We start from the raw sequence: 19,738 nt of genomic DNA on the forward strand, positions 1-19,738 counted from the left end.
CTCAAGGCACGAAGCTTGGCAATCGAGCTGGTGCATGCACCATAGAAATTAGAGAAGGCCGTCAGAACCATACCATTCGGGTCCCTTATGACTCCTCCACCTCCTCCAAAGCCCGGATTACCCCTACAAGCACCATCCACATTGAGTTTTACAGAGGCAAAAGGAGGGCAGCAATAAACTGGCAAGGGGCGTTTCAACTTAGGTGTTGGAGGCATGAGGCCAAAACACTACAGGATTAGACCATCCCACAGGGACCCTAACCGGCCAATCTTGGGGGGAAGCCGGATTTCTTTCACCCAGGCTTTAATGCTTTCAACTAATGAACTAGCAATGCGCCTACCTTCTCCATGCCTTCTATTATTTCTCTCCTTCCACAGCTCCCAAACAACCAAGGACGGCAGGAGTCCCGTGATGTAAGCACTAAGGCTACTACAGCTTGCCGAATTCTACCACAGGACAATTCGACCTCTAACATCCTGTGAGGGAAGAGAGGGGATGTCGAAATATCTCCACACCTTGGAAGTCGTACCCCCATACAGCAGACAGTGGTCAGTCGTCTCGCTCCGTGGGCTCCCACAATAGTTACACTTTGAGGCCAGGGGTATGCCAACTGCCATTAAAGCCTCTTCCGTGGGGACCTTTCCGTTTAGAAGCTGCCAAAAGAAGAAGGCGACTTTGACTGGAACAGAAAGATTCGACAGCCACTTCGCATAGGGTACCACAGGCGAAGCACTCCGCACCTCATTCCAAGCCGACTTGGTTGTGAAACATCCATCACTCGAGGGAGACCATACTAAGACATCATCTCTATTAGAAAGAGCAAAGCCTCCAGAAGTAATGTTATCTCTTATGGCAGAAGAGTCAATATGATACAGGATGTCCTATCTCCAAGTGTCGTCCGCCCCCAAGGCATCTCTCACACACAAATCTGTGTCCACCAGAAGGCCATTGTCAACAAAGTCAATCAGGGGACCAGCTCCCGTCCAGCTATCAAGCCAGAAAGAAACCCTGCAAGAGCCAAGGAGCCACCGAGCTCTATCCATCAGGAACCCCTTAAAGGCCAACGCACTACACGAAGACTTTGAGCCAACCCCCTGCGCTCTAGCCAACGCAACATGAAGGTTTCTAAAGAACTTTGCCCTGAAGAAACCACTCCATAGAAAGCGATCAGCAAGGACCCTCCAAAGACCCTTGAGCCTGAGCGAAATTCCAACATCCTCCAGAAGATGCAGAAGGTTAAGTTCAAAATGAAAATAGATAGACAAATGACATGTTGGGAAACACAAAGAAGTGGATGTTTTTGATATTGTTGATCATTTAGGTTTTTTTTTTTTTTTTTGGTTGAAAATCATTTAGGTATTGGTTATGGTTATGAGAAGGAGTTATTTGTGTACAAGAGAATGGGAAAGAAGACCTGCCAAGAGTCCTCTTTGGATCCACATCCTAAGATCCATCTTCCTCAGTCAAGTAACATTCCTTTCCTTCTTTTGAGTTAGATTTTCTCATTGTTACTCGAAAGGAAAAGAGAGTTTGCACTAATCCTATAGCCCAGTTTGTTGTCAAGTAACATTCCTTTCTCTTCTTTTGGTGTTGTCTTTTTTGTTGATCTTTCCTCCACCTGCATTCTCAAGAATGTCACTGAGGCCATATATAACCCTGTTGTAATATGGGTTCAAGGGTAATATTGTCCTTGTACCTATAGTGTCTAGGTTCATTATGCACATGTTAAATGTGCTAGTTGAATGTTGAGCAAGTCATTCCATATTTGTAAAATTCTAAGATTATAAATAAAGGCATGGCCACTGTCACAAAGACAAGTCAGTATTCACGGCATTCTACATGGCATCAGAGCTAAAAATATTCCAGGAATATGGGAATTGATTTTTTTTTCAATTTTCGCTCCTCTCTTCTCCTTCGTGATTCTGCCCTAAGGAAACAGCACCACCAACCCCTCCACCACCTAGCGCCACCTCTGCCAGCTACCGCCAGGCCCTCCACCCCCTCTGTCAAACCCCACCAAGCCCTCTACCACTACCGCCAGCCCCCGACAGGCCCTCCACTACTTCCGCCACTTCCGCCAGGCCCCGCAGGCCTCTCCTTCCCTTTCGACCACCTCCTTCAGCCCTGTAGGCCTCTCACCTCTTTTTTATCTCGTGCAAGAGGCTTCTCCCTTACTGCCCCTCTTATAAATCGCCTTGGTGGTGAGTTAACTCCCACCGAGGGTTTTTTATCTTTCCTCCATATGTTCTGAATTATCTTTTATGGTCTCGCTCTTGCTTGTTTGCGATTGGTTCCTGTGGTCTCTCTGGCTACATCACGAGCACTCAAGTTAGGCCTACTACGGCTGGTACTGATCGATGGACAAATTTCAATTTTCTGGTTATGTCCTATCTGGTTAATTCCATGGAACAAGAAATTGTCGAGCGTTATCTCCTCCTTGATTCGGCTATGAAAATTTGGAAGACCGCCCAGGACACCTATTCTCAGGTTGGGAATGCCGCCCAATGTTATGAGCTTCGTCAAAAGATCCATTCTACCAAGCAGTTGGAATTGTCCCTTTCTCAGTATTATAATACCATGTGTACCATGTGGCAGCAGTTGGATTTTTTAGGCACCTTCACTGCCACCTATATGATGCATCCTTCCGGAAATGGTAGGATGGTCTACGTGTTTTTGATTTTTTGGCCGGACTGAATATTGAGTTTGATCCAATCCAAGCCAATATTTTGAATCGGGATCCACTTCCAGTTGAGTTTCAGATTAGGGAACAATGGAGAAGGAAGGAAGATGTTAGAGAAGAAGGAGACAAGAGAGGGAAGAAGAGAGAGTTACGGTTGAAAGTTATGTGTGTTAGAGAGACTTCTCCAACCCACCTATATTGCTCAAATAGAATTACTAAAAGTATTACAATCACCTCCCTAGGGAGGTAAAAGGTAAAAAGACATAAAAAGTTAAAAATACATAATAAGGGAACTAGTTAGAAGTCTAGTTCCTGAACTACCCCTGATACATATTTACTATCAACTCTAACACTCCCCCTCAAGCTGGAGAATATATATCATGCATTCCCAGCTTGCTTAAGGATATTAAACCGAGGAGAGCCAAGAGCTTTGGTGAGGATATCCGCAACCGATCACCGGTCTTCACAAAGGGAGTACAAATGCAGCCAGAGTCTATCTTCTCCTTGATGAAGTGCCTATCAACCTCTATGTGCTTGGTTCGGTCATGTTGAACAGGATTGTGGGCAATACTGATGGCTGCCTTGTTATCACAGTAGAGTCTCATAGGACCTTCAGTGTCAAATCCCAGTTCCTGAACAAGTCTTCTCAACCATATAAGTTTACAAACTCCATGGGCCATAGCTCTAAATTCTGCCTCTGCGCTGGATCTAGCTACAACATGCTGTTTTTTGCTTCTCCATGTAACCAAATTACCCCCTACAAAGGTGCAATAACCGGAAGTGGATCTCCTGTCTGTAATGGAGCTAGCCCAATCAGCATCTGTGAAACCTTCCACATACAACAATCCTTTCCCTGGAGAAGACTTCAAATATCTAAGAATACGGTACACAGCATCCAAGTGGCCACTCTTGGGAGCATGCATGAATTGGCTCACTACTCCCACTGCATAGGAGATATCTGGACGTGTCATGGCAAGATAGATAAGCTCCCCCACTAGCCTTTGGTACTTTCCCGCATCAACTAGAGAAGAACCACAATCTTCTCCTAGTTTATGATTTTGCTCAATAGGAGAATTGGCTGGTTTGCAGCCCAACATTCCAGTCTCTGTCAACAAGTCAAGAACAAACTTCCGTTGACATATATTAATTCCTTTCTTGATCCTTGATACTTCAATGCTTAAGAAATACTTCAAGGGACCCAAGTCTTTAATTTCAAACTGTCGTGCCAAGTAACTCTTCATGTTATCTATCTCAACTATATCATCTCCTGTGACCACAATATCATCAACATAAACAATAAGGGCTGTAATGGTACCATGGCCCCTCTTAGTAAAGAGAGTATGATTAGCTTGGCTGTGGGAATATCCATTCTTCAGAACGGCCTGCCGAAAGCGCTCAAACCATGCCTTTGGTGACTGTTTGAGACCATATAATGCCTTCTTGAGGAGACACACCTTCCCTTCAGCTGATGGCATTTTGAAGCCTGGAGGAGTTTGCATGTACACTTCCTCTTCCAAATCCCCATGGAAAAAGGCATTCTTCACATCCAACTGGTATAATGGCCATTCTTTATTGGCAGCCAATGACAAAAGAACTCTAATTGAGTTGTGTTTGGCAACCGGAGCAAATGTCTCCTGATAGTCAATTCCATAGACTTGACTGTATCCCTTAGCCACCAACCTTGCTTTGTGTCTCTCAACACTCCCATCAGATTTGTACTTGATTGTGTAGACCCATCTGTATCCAACAGGGACACGTCCCTTAGGAAGATCCACCAGTTGCCAAGTACCATTCTTCTCAAGTGCCATCATTTCCTCAGACATAGCTTGTCTCCATTTTAGGTCAGACATAGCATCAATAACATTTTTGGGAGTAGAAGCAGCAGAGAGGGCAGTAACAAAGGCAAGACCTGTAGGAGAAAGAGCATCATAGGAAACAAACTGGGCTATAGGATTAGTACAAGCTCTTTTCCCTTTGTGAACAGCAATAGGGAGGTCTAAATCACATAAAGAAGGAGAAGGGAGATCACCTGAGTTAGAAGAGTAGATCTCAGGTTATGGATCTGGATCCAAAGAGGACTCTTGGTAGGTCTTCTTTCTTTCATTATGCAAGCCTTCACCTTTTCTGTATGTAATGTGGTAATCTTTCTCCTTACTAGGACCACTGGCAGTTCTGTCAACCACCGAATCAGTATGCACATCATCCAGATTCACAGACTTCCCAATGTCAAACATAAAGGGAGAGATAGGTAGTGGGTAATGGAGAGAATCAGCAGCCAGTTCATTCCCACAATTCTCCCCCTAAAGAGGATGCTGAGATGGGGCATAAAAAGGAACAGATTCAAGGAAGGTGACATCTTTAGAGGTGAAGCACCGATGAGAAGAAGCATGGTAGCACCGGTAACCTTTAGAAGTAGAAGAGTAGCCAAGAAAAAGACACTTGAGGGCTTTGGGATCAAGTTTTGTGCGATGTAATTTGTTAACATGCACATACCAAACACAGCCAAAGATTTTAGGAGGAAGAGAGAAAGCAAAAACCTATGGAGATAAGATGTCTAAGGGAGATTTGAAACCAAGAAGTTTGGTTGGCATGCGATTGATGAGGAAAGAAGCAGTGAGAAGAGCAGCCGACCAAAAAGTCTTGGGAACATGCATACCAAACAAGAGACTACGGGTGACCTCCAATAAATGGCGATTTTTCCTCTCAGCAACCCCATTTTGTTGGGGTGTGTCAACACACGCTAACTGATGGAGAATGCCATTCTTAGTAAAGAAAGCTTGGAGACCACTAAACATATATTCTCCCCCTTTCTCAGACCGGACAACTTTGATACGAGTATCAAACTGAGTAAGGATCATTTGATAAAAATTCTGAAATGCCTCACAAACATCACTCTTATTTTTCAGAAGAACAGTCCAAGTGGCACGAGAAAAATCATCAACAAAAGAGACAAAGTAACAAAAGCCAAATAAAGAAGTAATGGGAGAAGGTCCCCAAACATCAGTATGTATAATATGGAAAGGAGCAGCAGTTCTATTACCATGATATAGATAAGAGGAGCGACAATGTTTGGCCAACATACATGGTTCACATTCAAAAACATGCAACAGAAGAAAATAAGTGAGGTAAATGTTTCCTCATTACAACAAAAGATGGATGGCCTAGACGCCGACGCCATAACATAACAAACTCCGCTGAACTACTGTCATCACGTCCACACACATAGGACTGAGTTGTGGGTACACTAGGATCAAAAAGGTAAAGGCCTTTCTCCTCACGTCCGCTACCAATAATCCTCTTCGTCACCAAATCCTGAAAGAGACAGTGAGAAGGAAAAAAGGTGACACAACAGTTGAGGGATTTAGTCAAGTGACTTACAGATAAAAGGTTAACAACAAGGTTAGGAACATGAAGAACTGAGGTAAGGGAAATAGAGGAGGTAACAGGGATACTACCTTTACCAGATATCGAGGAAAGGGATCCATCAGCTATCTTGACTTTATCCTTACCAGAGCAAATGGTATAGGAATCATAAGTAGAGGACATACCAGTCATGTGGTCAGTGGCACCAGAGTCAATGACCCAAGACTGGGCTGCAGTAGAGGCTGTAGCGGAGACCTGCAAGGCTGAGGACGAAGATGAGCTGGCCACGGTAGATGCAGGAGATGTGCTCAACTGGGATATAATCCGGCGGACTGTGTCAACCAAGATAGGATCATCCTGTGGAGCATCTGCCTCAGTCGTCACGGAGTGAGCTCGAGCTCCCCCTCTACGACCACCACGACTACATGTGCTAGGGGGGCGACCATGAAGGGACCAACACCTATCCTTGGTGTGCCCAGTTCTCCTACAGTGATCACATTTAAACCTGTCTCTCCCAACTCCACAGGCACCAATTGTCTCTACTACACTGGCTGCCTCACGATTGGGCCCTTGGCCTCTACTACCCCCACGGGTGTCTCGAAAAGAACTGGAATTGAGAGCTGACTTGTCATGAGATGATGCTGATGTGGAGTCCATAGTGACACGGCGAGTCTCCTCACTCTGTAGGTAACTGCTGCACCTCACTAAGAGATGGAAGAGGAGATCGGCCTAAGAGTTGGAGCCGGATGGATTCATAGTCCGGTTCGACCACCAAGTAAAGTGAACACCCGCTCCCTTTCAAAGGTCTGATACACCTTTGCTTCATCCGCCGGGTTAGTCAAATGGAGGTCCCGGTAGTGGTCATATTCTTCCAAAAGACTAAGGAAGGCATTATAGTACTCAGAGATAGTTCTGTCCCCTTGCCTCATGGAATGAATCTTTTGGTGCAGCTGATACACTTTGGCAGAGTCACCCACTCTGTCATAGGCCTGAGAGACACTATCCCAGATGGCCTTGGCAGTCTCCTTTCTTATAAATCTTCTCCCAATCTCAGGCTTCATGGAGAAGATCAACCATGTCATGACTGTAGAGTTCTCAGTCTCCCATTTCTCATAAGTAGGTGCATTCGGCTCTGGAGGCTTGATAGCACCTGTGATGTACCCAAGCTTCCCTTTGCTCCTAAGGGAAAGCTTAACGAAATGTGACCAGTCCAAGTAATTTGTCTCATCAAGTTTCACAAAGGAAAGCTGAAACTGTGTGCTTTCATAGGCAAATTGAGGAGAAGGGACAGGCTGTGATTCAGCTATACCAGGTCCCAAAATCTCAGAATCAGCCATTGTTCAAGTGGGGAGTACACACTCAACCCAAATAATAAAAAAAAACTTCCAAACAGGTCTGATAACACAGAACCAGCAAGTAAAGGCAGCCTGTAGAGGCTCAAGTAAAGGAAAAAACAGGAAAAAGGTGCTTCACCCTAGCATTCACCAAGAAATAACATATCTGAAACAATCTCAAGGCCCTCACACAGGCTGATGTTAAACATTTCTCAGCAAAGGCAGCAATACATAGCAGTCCAGAAACAAGAGGAGCAGTAGAAATTGCAGCCTCGATATTACCTCGGCGTAAACAGAGATTCCACGAAAGAGAGTACCGCTCAGCAAAGAGCGGAAGATTGAAACCAAGGCCGATGGGATGAAAAGAACACCCTTGGGCGATTCTATGGAGCCATTCCAAGGCTGAAACCAAGGCCGAGAGAGAGAGAACCAGGGGCTCGAACTTGAAGCTGGCGGTAATAGTTGCAGGTGATGGAATGGCTTCAAAACTTCATAATAGCTTCTACCAAGCTCAAAGAACACCTCCAAACAGGTGAGTAGGTTATTTCCAACCTATTTCATACTTCTATACCAACGATTTTTTACATTGGAAGCTTCTCTTTGAAACCCTTTGAATCCTAGGATTCCAAAGAGAAGAAAAGAATAGAGAAGAGCAACCAAATACGACTCTCAAACCAACCTGCTCTGATACCAAGATGAGTTTCAGATTAGGGAAACAATGGAGAAGGAAGGAAGATGTTAGAGAAGAAGGAGACAAGAGAGGGAAGAAGAGAGAGTTACGGTTGAAAGTTGTGTGTGTTAGAGAGACTTCTCCAACCCACCTATATTGCTCAAATAGAATTACTAAAAGTATTACAATCACCTCCCTAGGGAGGTAAAAGGTAAAAAGACATAAAAAGTTAAAAATACATAATAAGGGAACTAGTTAGAAGTCTAGTTCCTGAACTACCCCTGATACATATTTACTATCAACTCTAACACTTCCAACTCTGGAGCAAGCCTATGCAATTCTTTCGGCTGAGGACAGCCGGCGTACAGCCATGGTTCATCCTGTTACTCAGGAACGGTCGGCACTTGTTTCCGGTTCACAGTCTTCCCATGGGAATTCTTCCCGTTCTGCTACATCTGATCGGACATCTAGTGATCGCCCTCCTATTAAATGCGATCACTATGGGAAGGACTGGCACACCAAGGACCGATGTTGGAAGCTTCATGGCCGCCCTGGGATACTTGCGGACGTGGGAAGGGTGGTTCCAATCGGTCCAGTCATAGTCACACCCATGCTCATCAGGCAACTACTGCACCAGCCTGATAAATCTCTTTCGCAAGTGGTAGCTGAATTACAAAGTCTACGGGATATGGTAAATCGCTTGGACACATCTTCTTCGGCATCTGTATAGCCTTCCATGGTTGCCTCGACTATGTCACTGCCTACCAACCCCACTACACCTTCTTCCACAGGAATTTCATTTGGTGAGAATTGCACCTCGGTCATGCCCGATTCTTGGGTAATTGACTCAGGGGAAACCAACCATATGACAGGTTCTTCCTCTCTTTTTTCCAAATATTTTCCTTTATCTGGTCATAATAAGGTTCGTGTTGCTGATGGGTCTCTTTCTCCTATCTCGGGAAAGGGAACTGTGCAATGCACCTTCTCTCTGAGTCTTTCCTCTGTGTTGCATGTCCCAAAATTTACTACTAATTTGCTTTCCATTGGTAGCTTAACCAATGACTTAAACTGCAAAGCAACCTTCTTTCCCAACCATTGTTTGTTTCAGGACTTGGCAATGAACAGTACGATTGCATGTGGTAATGTGGTTGGTAGTCTGTACGTGCTTGATAGTTCCCGGGCAGCATTGACATTTCAGACTACATCTTCTGATTTTGATTCTGCACTTTTTTATTTGAATAATTGGCATCCTCGTTTGGGTCATCCACCGATTGGTGTTTTATCTCCTTTATTTCCTAGCTTGGTGAAACGGTGTAATAGACATAATTTTTCTTATGATGCTTATACTTTGGCAAGCAAACTCAAAGTATTTTTCCTATTTCAAATAATAGAAGTTTGACTCCATTTGGTTTGATACATTCTGATGTGTAGGGCCCTGCCCAATGTGTTTCTACCTCTGGGTTTCGATGGTTTGTAACTTTTATTGATTGTTTTAGCCGGACGACTTGGGTGTACTTGATGCATAGCAAAAGTGATGTATTCACATGTTTCGCTCTTTTCCACAAAATGGTCTAGACCCAGTTCGATGCCAAAGTGAAGATTCTCCACTCTGATAATGGAAAAGAATATATGGATGGTGCCTTTCTCTCATACTTGGTCAGCTATAGAATCATACATCAAACTTCTTGTGTTGACACTCCAGTCCAAAATGGAGTGGCTGAACGCAAGAACAAATATCTTTTGGAAGTTGCACATTCTCTCATGTTTACCATGGCTATTCCGGTGCGTTTCTGGGGTGATGCTATCCTTACAGCTGCTTATCTTATCAATCAGCTTCCATCCCGAGTATTAGATGGCCGCTGCCCATTGGACGTTTTGTTTAGGAAATCCACGTTTGCGGTGCCTCCCAAGGTCTTTGGTTGTGTTGTGTTTGCCCGAAATCACCATGTACACGACAAGTTTGATCCTAAAGGGCTACGATGTGTTTTTCTTGGTTACTCTGCTACCCGAAAGGGGTATAGATGCTATCATCCTCCTACACGGAAAGTGTTCGTCACTATGGATGTTGTGTTCCAAGAATCTAAAGCTTACTTTAAACAGCCGGCACCTCTACAGGGGGAAATTCTAAGTGGCTAAGAGGTCCCGTTGATTGCTCCTCTGGATATTGAGATTCCTACAATAGAGGATGTCCCTATTAAGTTGGAAGATGGAGTTACAAGTCAGGAACAAGAAGTGCAGACTGAGCAGCAACCGATCCAGGGGAGAACAACAGACAGACTTACTCTCGGGGAACTGATTTTCTGTTACATGGCCCACGGTACAAAGAGACCACCACCACTGCTCCTACTCAATTGACATCTGTTCCTGCAAGTCCTGCTCCTAGTCATATTTTTGGTAAGCTTCCTCCTGATCCCAGCCTCGATCTACCTATTACTATTCGAAAACCAAAGAGGAGTTGTACACAACATCCTATTTCCAACTTTGTGTCATACAACTCTCTCACCTACTTTCTATGCCTTTGTATCTTCTTTATCCTCTGTTTCCATCCCTAACAATTGGCAGGAAGCAATAGCTGAACAGAAATGGAAGGATGCAATGAACGAAGAAATGCTTGCCCTTGAGAAGAACCAGACCTGGGATTTAGTGAATCCTCCACCAGGGAAGAAACCCGTTGGTTGCAAATGGGTATTTGTTGTGAAACACAAGGCTGATGGCTCAGTGGAAAGATATAAAGCAAGACTAGTTGCCAAAGGGTTTAATCAAACCCAAGGAATTGACTATCAAGAAACCTTTGCCCCTGTAGCAAAGATGAATACCGTACAAGCCATCATCTCTTGTGCTGTGAATAAAGGTTGGGAACTCCAACAACTTGATGTGAAGAATGCCTTCCTGCATGGAGACCTAGAGGAAGATGTTTACATGGAGATACCTCATGGTTTTACTTCCCCAAATACACAGGGAAAGGTATGCAAGTTGAAGAAAGCTCTGTATGGTTTGAAGCAGTCACCAAGGGCTTGGTTTGGCCGGTTCCATAAGGCTATGATTGCTTATGGTTATAAATAGAGCAATGCTGACCATAGTTTGTTTGTTAAAAGAATGGGACAGCAAGTGACAATTTTGATTGTCTATGTTGATGACATAGTTATCACGGGCAGCAATGCACAGAAAATCCAGAAGCTAAAGACTTATTTGGGCACCGAATTTGAAGTCAAAGATTTGGGCCGGTTAAGGTACTTCTTAGGGATTGAGGTTGCCTATTCAGCCAAGGGCATATCTCTTCCCAAAGAAAATATACCCTAGATTTATTGAGTGAGACAGGGATGCTTCGCTGTAAACCGGCAAATACTCCTCTTGAGCCCAACACACATTTGAAGAGTAAGGAAGGTGACCCGGTGGATAAAGGTAGCTACCAGAGATTAGTTGGCTGGTTGATATATCTTTCACATACCCGATCGGATATTACATTTGCTGTAAGCGTTGTGAGTCAATACATGCATGATCCTCACTCTTCTCACTTGGAGGCTGCATACAGAATACTTTGGTACCTGAAGTCATCTCCTGGAAAAGGAGTCTTGTATTCTCCACCTAGTCATCTTCGGATAGAAACCTACATTGATGTAGATTGGGCAGGAAGTCCAGATGATAGGAAGTCAACCTCTGGATATTGCACATTTGTTGGAGGAAATTTAACTACATGGAGCAGCAAGAAACAAGCAGTTGTGGCATCCCCAGACACATTGTTGAGCATGCTCTTTACGTCGACCCCATGAAAAAACTCGTGCAGCAAAAAAGAAGGAACTTTGCAGCCGATCGGCAAGCGGCTATCAAGTAGACAAGCTTAGCCGATCCGGTCTCATAAGACAAGAGCAGTTTCCAACCTGGCTAGCAAATATCGTAATGGTCCCCAAGTCGAATGGCAAATGGCGGATGTGCGTATACTATACGGATCTTAATAAGGCTTGCCCGAAGGACAAGTATCCCCTATCGCGCATTGACCTACTAATAGATGCAACGGCAGGTCACGAGATGTTAAGCTTCATGGACGCGTATTCTGGATACAACCAAATATTCATGAGAAAAGGAAGACGAATCTTACATAGCATTCCGGATGGACAAAGAATATTACTACTATATAATGATGTCGTTCGGGCTGAAAAACACGGGAGCTACCCATCAAAGGACGGTGAACAAGATATTCAAGGATCAGATCCAACGAAACATGGAGGTCTACGTCGACGATATGTTAGTCAAAAGGGTTAAGGCTGAGCGACACATCGATGATTTAGATGAAGTCTTCCAAGTCCTCAAATCGAATCAGATGAAGTTGAATCCTGCCAAGAGCGCCTTTGGGGTCACATCCGGGAAATTCCTAGGGTTCATGGTTTCGAAGAGGACAAGTTCACTGCCATCCGTCTCAACAACCTTGTCAATTCGCCCGCCTAGAGCAGCCGGATCCCGGACGTCGTCTCCCCCTACCTCTGCTTGAACCCCGGGCGAAGAAACCTAGTTGGTACACATGGCACGGCAGCCCTTATAATGAAAACCCGGGATCAACTTCAAGAGATACTCCCGCGATTGTACTCCAGCCTTGATGTACATCTCTACCCCAGCATTTGCACAGGCATCTTTGAAATCCTCAGAGTTCTTGTACTCTTTCACTGCCTACGCGGCAATATCAGACTTCGTCTCCTCCGCGGCTGCCAATAGTCCCTCAAGCCGCTTCACATGCCTCTACACGTCATCCCTTGCCTGGCGCTCCTCCAACTCCGCCACGGCCTCCCTTGACTTACATTCCTCCCTAGCCAAGTCAGATTCCAACCCCTTGGCATAGGATTCCTCTGTAACAAGCCGCTCGGAGACGAACTTGATTTGCTCCTCCAGTTTCTTCCTCTCTAGCTCAGAAGCGGCCAAGTCAGCACATGCTATATCCCTCTCGTGCTCAGCCTTGGTAAGAGAACCTTTTAGGTCCTCCATATCCTGCATCAACGCAGCATAGCTAACGTCGAAACCATCGAGCAGATCGAAGGCGTGAGAGATTGTAGTCGTAAGCTGCAACAAAAATAAGAAATCAAGAAAGGCAAACACAGAACTGAAGATGGGAGGATAAAGGATAGAAAACTAACCCACGCAGTATAAACCCTCCCCCAATCAGTTCTAGTTTGGAGGCTTTTCTCTTTTAGATTTTGCCAATCAAACGGCAGAACACACCCTTTGGTCCACCTCATAGCCACACCCCCACCATGCTCAAAGACGTCCTCCACAGTAAGCCCTAGTCAAGAACAGTGGGAGCAATAAAAAGCTGATCATTCCCCCCATCCTCAGAAACAGGAACGCGAGTACCTGAGACACCTTCATCGGCAGGTAGGGCCGTAAGCAAACCGATCTCTTGCCGGACGAGAGGTAACTCAACAGGGTTGATGTCCAAGTCACCCCGAGAAGAAATTACCTCCACCTCAAAGCGGGAGACGACGTTGGGAAGGTCTCCAACGGGAGTCTCCAAGACCGTGCAAGAAGGTGAGGGGCCAAGTTGGCATTCATGGCAGCATGAACATTCCTCTGAGATGACTCATTTGCCCCCTTCCTCTTTTTAGACTGCCCGGACTTAGGCAGTGCATGGGCATTTACCTGGGCGGTCTGACTAGAACCCATAACAGGGACAACTTGGGGAGAATGGCTAGCACGGTGTCTAATCAAAGCAGCTTCGACATCACCGTCGTTGAATGCCACTACAATAATAAAGAACTAGTCAACAAACTCGGGCCAAGACAACACAATAAGCTGACCAACTGGGAACTCACCAAGACTAAGGTCTAGACAGTATAAGTGACCCTCAGTCAGTTTACCAACATCGAATGGCTGGGACGCCTCTATCAAGCGAAGGGTCTCGGAATCTTCATCACTAAGGACAACCTTAGCATTCACCTCCTTGATCGAAGGTTGACACCAAACGTTCCCAGCGGGAGATCCTCTAAACCAGAAACAAAAAAATAATGGTTCTTTCACCCCTTAACCAACGAATCCCACCCTTTTACAAGATTGACCTTGGGACACTAGCTAAAGCTGTACCACCCCTTCGCCCATTGGCTCTGAAGATGGTAGAGATGACGAAAAAGGAAGAGAGATAGGGGACGGCCTAAATCTATACAAAACGCCATAAACCCTAGAACACTTCTCCAGGAATTGGGAATAAGTTGGGTGGGAGCCACCTAATAGTGATCCAACAACTCTTTTATAAAACCCCAAACAGCACTGCACATGGGGAACCTAAACCCCCGGACAAAACATTTGTACATATGCAAAGTTCACCCTCGGGTGGGGTACAGGCAAACTCCCTTACTCCCCAGACACGGGAAGCCTAAAAACGACATCAGCAGGAATATGATACTCATTCTTGCAATGTTGCAAGACCTCCTCAGTCAAAAAGCAAGGATATTCCAAGGCCGCCCAACCAACAGGAAAGGCAGTGCCTATACCCCTTCCAACACTGGGCATAGCCGCAATTGCCCACCCTGAAGCTGCGACGCCCCTGGAGGGGGTCAAGAGACTCCTATAGTCAGGAATCTCAACCTCTGGGTTTCTGTTAAGGATTAAACCCTCACCAGGGTACAACAACTGATTGGCAGAAGCCAATACAGTGGTCGGAAGGGGACAGTTCACATTAAGAACCCGATGTGAAGAAGAAGAAGAAGAGGACGAGGCAGAAGCCATTTACAGTAAGGAAAAACAAAGTGAAATACAGAAACTGAAAAAAGAAAAGAGACAGAGAGAGAAGAACAACGCAGAAAGCCTGACTCCCACCTAGAAGAGCCCTAACACGAAGAAGACAAACACAACAAGGAACACTCCAAGAGCACAAAAACTCAGAAGAAGAAAGCGTTGAAGGAAGAGAAAGTTTAAAAAGGCAAGAAACACAGGAGAAATATGGAATGGAGCTATAAATGCTCCGCGAAATTCACATCCACGAAATGAATAAGCACACGCATAGAAAATCAAAGTTCAAAAAGTTTTTTAAAAACATCCTTTCGTCTCCTCACACCGGGCAGTGCACCCGAGGATGTGGCACGTACCGGTAGGGCCAGCATGGCACAAGACCCCATCTCGGCGGCTTTGACGGTGTTGATACGACAAGAATCATGACCCTATAACATCTAGACTGTCAGCCAGGGCCCACGACACATCTCACCATAATATGAGGACATCTAGACTGCCAACTCTCTACGAATACCAAAAAAGCATACCTCCAGGAAACGATGAAACCAGTTTCTTACTTGAGAGCATCGCCAAAACCCGTCCGGCCGAGAGTGTAAGCGAAGCAGCTCAGTCGAAGGCATGATCAAACCACTCGGTTGAGAGTATAGGCGAAGCCACTCGGTCAAGGGCGTGATCAAATCACTCGGTCGAGAGTGCAGACAAAGCCATTCGGTCAGGAATAATGACAAACCCACTAAGGTGAAAGTGACGACAGCAAAGCCATTCAGCTAATGACACTGGCGCCTCGCACACTTACTCCAACAAACCCTATCAGCTCTGATGGAGTGGGGGGCTTATGTTATACCTAAATATAACCTTCCAATAGAATTATGCCATGCAATCAAAGGATCATGGCCCCACAATAACCAAAGGGTATTATGTTACCCCTACAGTCTACCCCGATAACGAACCTACTAAAAACGACACAACACGCCACATCAGCACGAAGTACCTCTCCTCGTGACAACTTACCTTTTTAAGGAAACTATCAGAAAAGGCATCTCCGAATCCCTGCGAACCAAGAATCACACTCCTAAAGGAACTCTACTGTTGATTCCCTTGCCAAAGATAAAGCCTAAGTAAGTTGGGACTCTCTCTCTCACCGCCTCAACCAGCAACAAACTCTATATATACTCAGGTATAACTATGAACAAACCATCTGAATTATTCTCAATAGTTGCTTAGAGAGATCTAACTTAGGCATCAAAGAACCCCCCCGTTGGTGCAAACCGGCTCTCTGGTATCTTCTCTATTCCTCTGTGCAGGCCGCTACGCCGGAAGATAATCCGTGGAGATTTCTCGATGCAACACTTCCCCCCACCCCCAACCTGTTTTTGTTTGTGTATGGAACGTTGACCAGTTGTAGTTTGGACATGCACTGAATCCTCTGCTGATTGCCATGTTTAACTATTTCAAACTACTAAGTCTACAAAGGAACTGCTTAGTTCATAGACAAGAATAAACCAATGAAGTAAACAGATGTCATGACTAAAATTATACAGAGTCCTCCACAGAGCACTACACTCCCAGCGACTAAATGACGGTCAATACACTTCGATCAAACTCCTTGCAACACAGTGGACAGCTTTAGGCATAAAATTCAACAAAAGTAACTGCATGCAGATAGCAAATCAATTCAAATTATTTAAAACAATACAGAGTTCCTATAACTGCACTTCTCTCCTCCTGTGGAGAAAGATCAAAACTAAAACAACAACCAAACCCATGCATCCACAAATTCAATTCGAATTCAAAGAGAACAATTTAAAGTAAAACACCAATCGGAATAAGCATAATCAAAGAAAAACTCAAAATGAGGGAACAAAATCCAGCTCAGACCGCTAATCCCCAAGCCAAAAACAAAATATTGGAAATAATATCTGAAATAGTATTGGAAGATTGATACCTGAACCAAGAAAATAACCGAAATTATGGCTCGAAATAACGGCACCGACGGCCATTAGTCCGGCGACTACAACCACAACACTTCAATACTAAGGCGAAGTTAAACGACCATTTGAAGACCGGAAAAAGGATTATTCAGTTTACAAGGTTATGTACACCATAAGCTTCTCACTTCATTCACTCTCCTGTGCTACTGTCAGAGAGAAGATCGAGAAAGGATAACAGAAATTCCTTTCATGCAAATCAATGGGCTTCTCCCAAAGCGGGAAAAAAAACCCAAATCCAAGACTGGTTTTTAGACACCGAGTCTGAAGGAGGGTCGCGTTTTTGACACGTGGCATTTCATCTTCCTTATTGAAGACGGAAAATTCCGTGTGCACCAGAGCTTTTTCAAATTTCAATAAAATATTGGGAAAAGATCCTGGTTCAATCCGTAATATAGGGGGAAATAAGATGGTTTTATCGGAAATTTGAAGGACCCTTCAAGCCTTCAACGTCACGAGAAAAGGGTTAAAATAAGAGGCGTTCGTTCTCCTTCGTTTAAATCACATGTGCTGCTTACTGCTTACTCTACTGACTTCCAGTCTCTCTTCGGAAGTATCGGTTTTATATTCTGTCCACGTAAATACCCGAAAACAATTTGTGAAAAAAAAAATAAAAAAAGGCAAAAGGTTGTGGGATTGTGTCCATGCACATAGCCGTCAGATGGATATAAAGGGGGTGCACCATAGACCCTCATTCCCATCCAACGGTTCTTTGCATGGTCTTACACTATGCCTTACCGTGCACAAAATCCAAATGTACCTCAGATTTACTCTTTTAATAAGTATATATATATATATATATATATATATTAGTAAAAATACACGTGCAAATGCACGTGTAAGCATTTGTTAAGTGTTTGGAGAGCAAATTATTTTGGTTTCATAAGATAATGAGATTTTCTCAATGTGCAAAATAATATCTAGTACTCGACATTTTTTCAATAAATATTTATGCATATCATAAAACATTATGGTATAAAAAATGAGAGACAGAATAGTATAAATGAATACTAATAAATACACACTGAAGGAGCAGTGGTAGATAGCTTTGTCGTTTTTAGCAATTGATTTTACAGACTTAAGAGAAAGAAATGGTGATTGAGTTAACACGAGATTAGAGCATTTAAAATATCATCAAGATTTTGTATCCATTGAAGACTGTATTCTTAAAATGGGCCAATGTAGTTTAGTAGAAGAGAAATTAGCTAACCTTTTTAACTATTTATTGATTGAGATACTTAGTGTTCTAATACGATATAATTCTCCAATTCTTTCTAGATATTTTAACAGTCTACAATTTCACAACAATTGAACCAAATAAGGTCAAATAATTTGCATGAAGAGAGAGAAAGAGAGTTATAAGGGTACGATACAGATTAATAATCTATAAAGTTCATTAAAAAAGAGTTTATGAGGGATAGCACAACCAATATATAACAAAGGCATCCTATAGAAAAATAAGAGGTAAGACTTATAAAATAACAGAGAACCTATGGTAAAAGATAAACAAGTTGGAGACACAATTTTGTAAATTGGGTTCTCTACATCATCAAATACCAATTCTCATGACACTACGATTGAAGTTTAAATGAAAATACTGATAAGGGACTTAGTGGATTTGAACCACCATCCTCTTGAAGTATGGAGTAATTCTCACACCCCAAGTACTCTGCCAATTGAGCTAAAGACCCACATTTAATACTTGTGAAATCAAGAAAAGAAAAATGCTATTAACCAGCAAGATATATGTGCCAACAAAAACCCCTACTTGCTTATTATGCTGGTATCTATGCCACTACACTTAATCGGAAAGAGTACAAAAATTTTAATCTATTTCTTTCAAAGTCCACATGCAGTCAAAAATTCAAGTCAAAGTTGAAATAAAAACAAAAGTATCATCCACATGGGGGAAATCAAATATTTTATCTGTTTACTAAACCTAGTAAACTCACACATGCATACCCACGTGTGCCAATATGTTAAGAGAGAGAGAGAGATAAAACAAAATAAAAATATGATCATACACAATGTCCTATTAAATGGGATGATTCAAATGTTAGCTAAAAATATCATGATTAAGGTACAAAAACAAAATAAAATCTGACGTATGATACTGTGGGATACTTTGATGCCATTCGGCTCCTAGTTTCAGGGTGAAATCAAGATACAATGCCGGTGTTCGGTTATATACTGGAGAACGGACACCCATTGCTTCCCCAGCAATAACTCTGACTTCAACTCCATCTTCTTCTATTGTCTTAATGGTCCTTCTTTCGCAATTCTTGATAGTTGGGCTCAATCCTTTGAGTTTGGGATTGAATTTTGGATCCGGGGACTATAAGATTTTTTAATGTACTTTTAAAAGTTGAAAAAGAACTAAATTGAATTGTTATCCCACTACCAGCACTCATCACCCAAAAGATCAACTTGTTATTTAAGTTTGTAACTCGAGAATTTATATAAACACAAACCTCCAACATGTAACTGTCTCAAAACCTGAAAGGATACAACCTAAATTAGTTTTAGAAAATAAAGAAGAGACAAAAGAGTGTAAAAAGGAACCATAAAAAATTAAAATTTAAAGTGCAAAAAAGTGCATTTGGACCAATTGGTAAGACTCTCATACCTCTATAAGGATGGTCTGGGAATCCAGCAGGAGCAGTAACTACAAAAGCAAGCAAGACAAGAACTAAGTAAAAATTATGCATTTTAAAAGTAAGAGCCATAAAAAGGGGGAGAAGAAGAAACCTACCAAAGAACTCATCCAACATGAGGAAAGGATCAAAAGAGCATCTAAATAGAGAGAAGTTAGAGTAAGATAAAAGAAAGGGTGCACTTTCTTTGTCTGGGAGCGCATCTGGGCGCAGGCTAGGCCTAGACACATTGGGTATGACGGTGGCTGGGTTTGGGTCATTGGGGCTGGGCTAGACAGATTGCATGTGTAGCCATATAAAACGGTTAGATTGGCAAGTATATCAGCAGTAAAATGGCA

At 43.4% G+C, this 19,738-nt stretch overlaps 1 protein-coding gene and 1 long non-coding RNA gene across 2 annotated transcripts in view; both read right to left on the minus strand.

The window, feature by feature from the left end:
* LOC122647327 (ascorbate transporter, chloroplastic-like) overlaps positions 1 to 16,873 on the minus strand; it is a 62,083-nt gene extending 45,210 nt beyond the window's left edge. The window contains exon 1 of the mRNA XM_043840749.1: positions 16,704 to 16,873. Within this exon, the coding sequence (XP_043696684.1) occupies positions 16,704 to 16,758 (55 nt within the window). The 5' untranslated portion in view covers positions 16,759 to 16,873. The remainder of the gene's footprint in view (positions 1 to 16,703) is intronic.
* Positions 16,874 to 19,211: 2,338 nt separating this feature from the next.
* LOC122647326 lies at positions 19,212 to 19,540 on the minus strand. The gene is made up of 3 exons (XR_006330850.1): positions 19,499 to 19,540; positions 19,373 to 19,411; positions 19,212 to 19,242 (listed from the first exon to the last, which is right to left on the minus strand). It is a non-coding gene; the product is annotated as an uncharacterized LOC122647326 (long non-coding RNA).
* Between the last annotated feature and the right edge of the window lie 198 nt (positions 19,541 to 19,738).

Source organism: Telopea speciosissima, unplaced genomic scaffold (assembly GCF_018873765.1).
Source record: "Telopea speciosissima isolate NSW1024214 ecotype Mountain lineage unplaced genomic scaffold, Tspe_v1 Tspe_v1.0025, whole genome shotgun sequence".
Taxonomy (NCBI): Eukaryota; Viridiplantae; Streptophyta; class Magnoliopsida; order Proteales; family Proteaceae; genus Telopea; species Telopea speciosissima.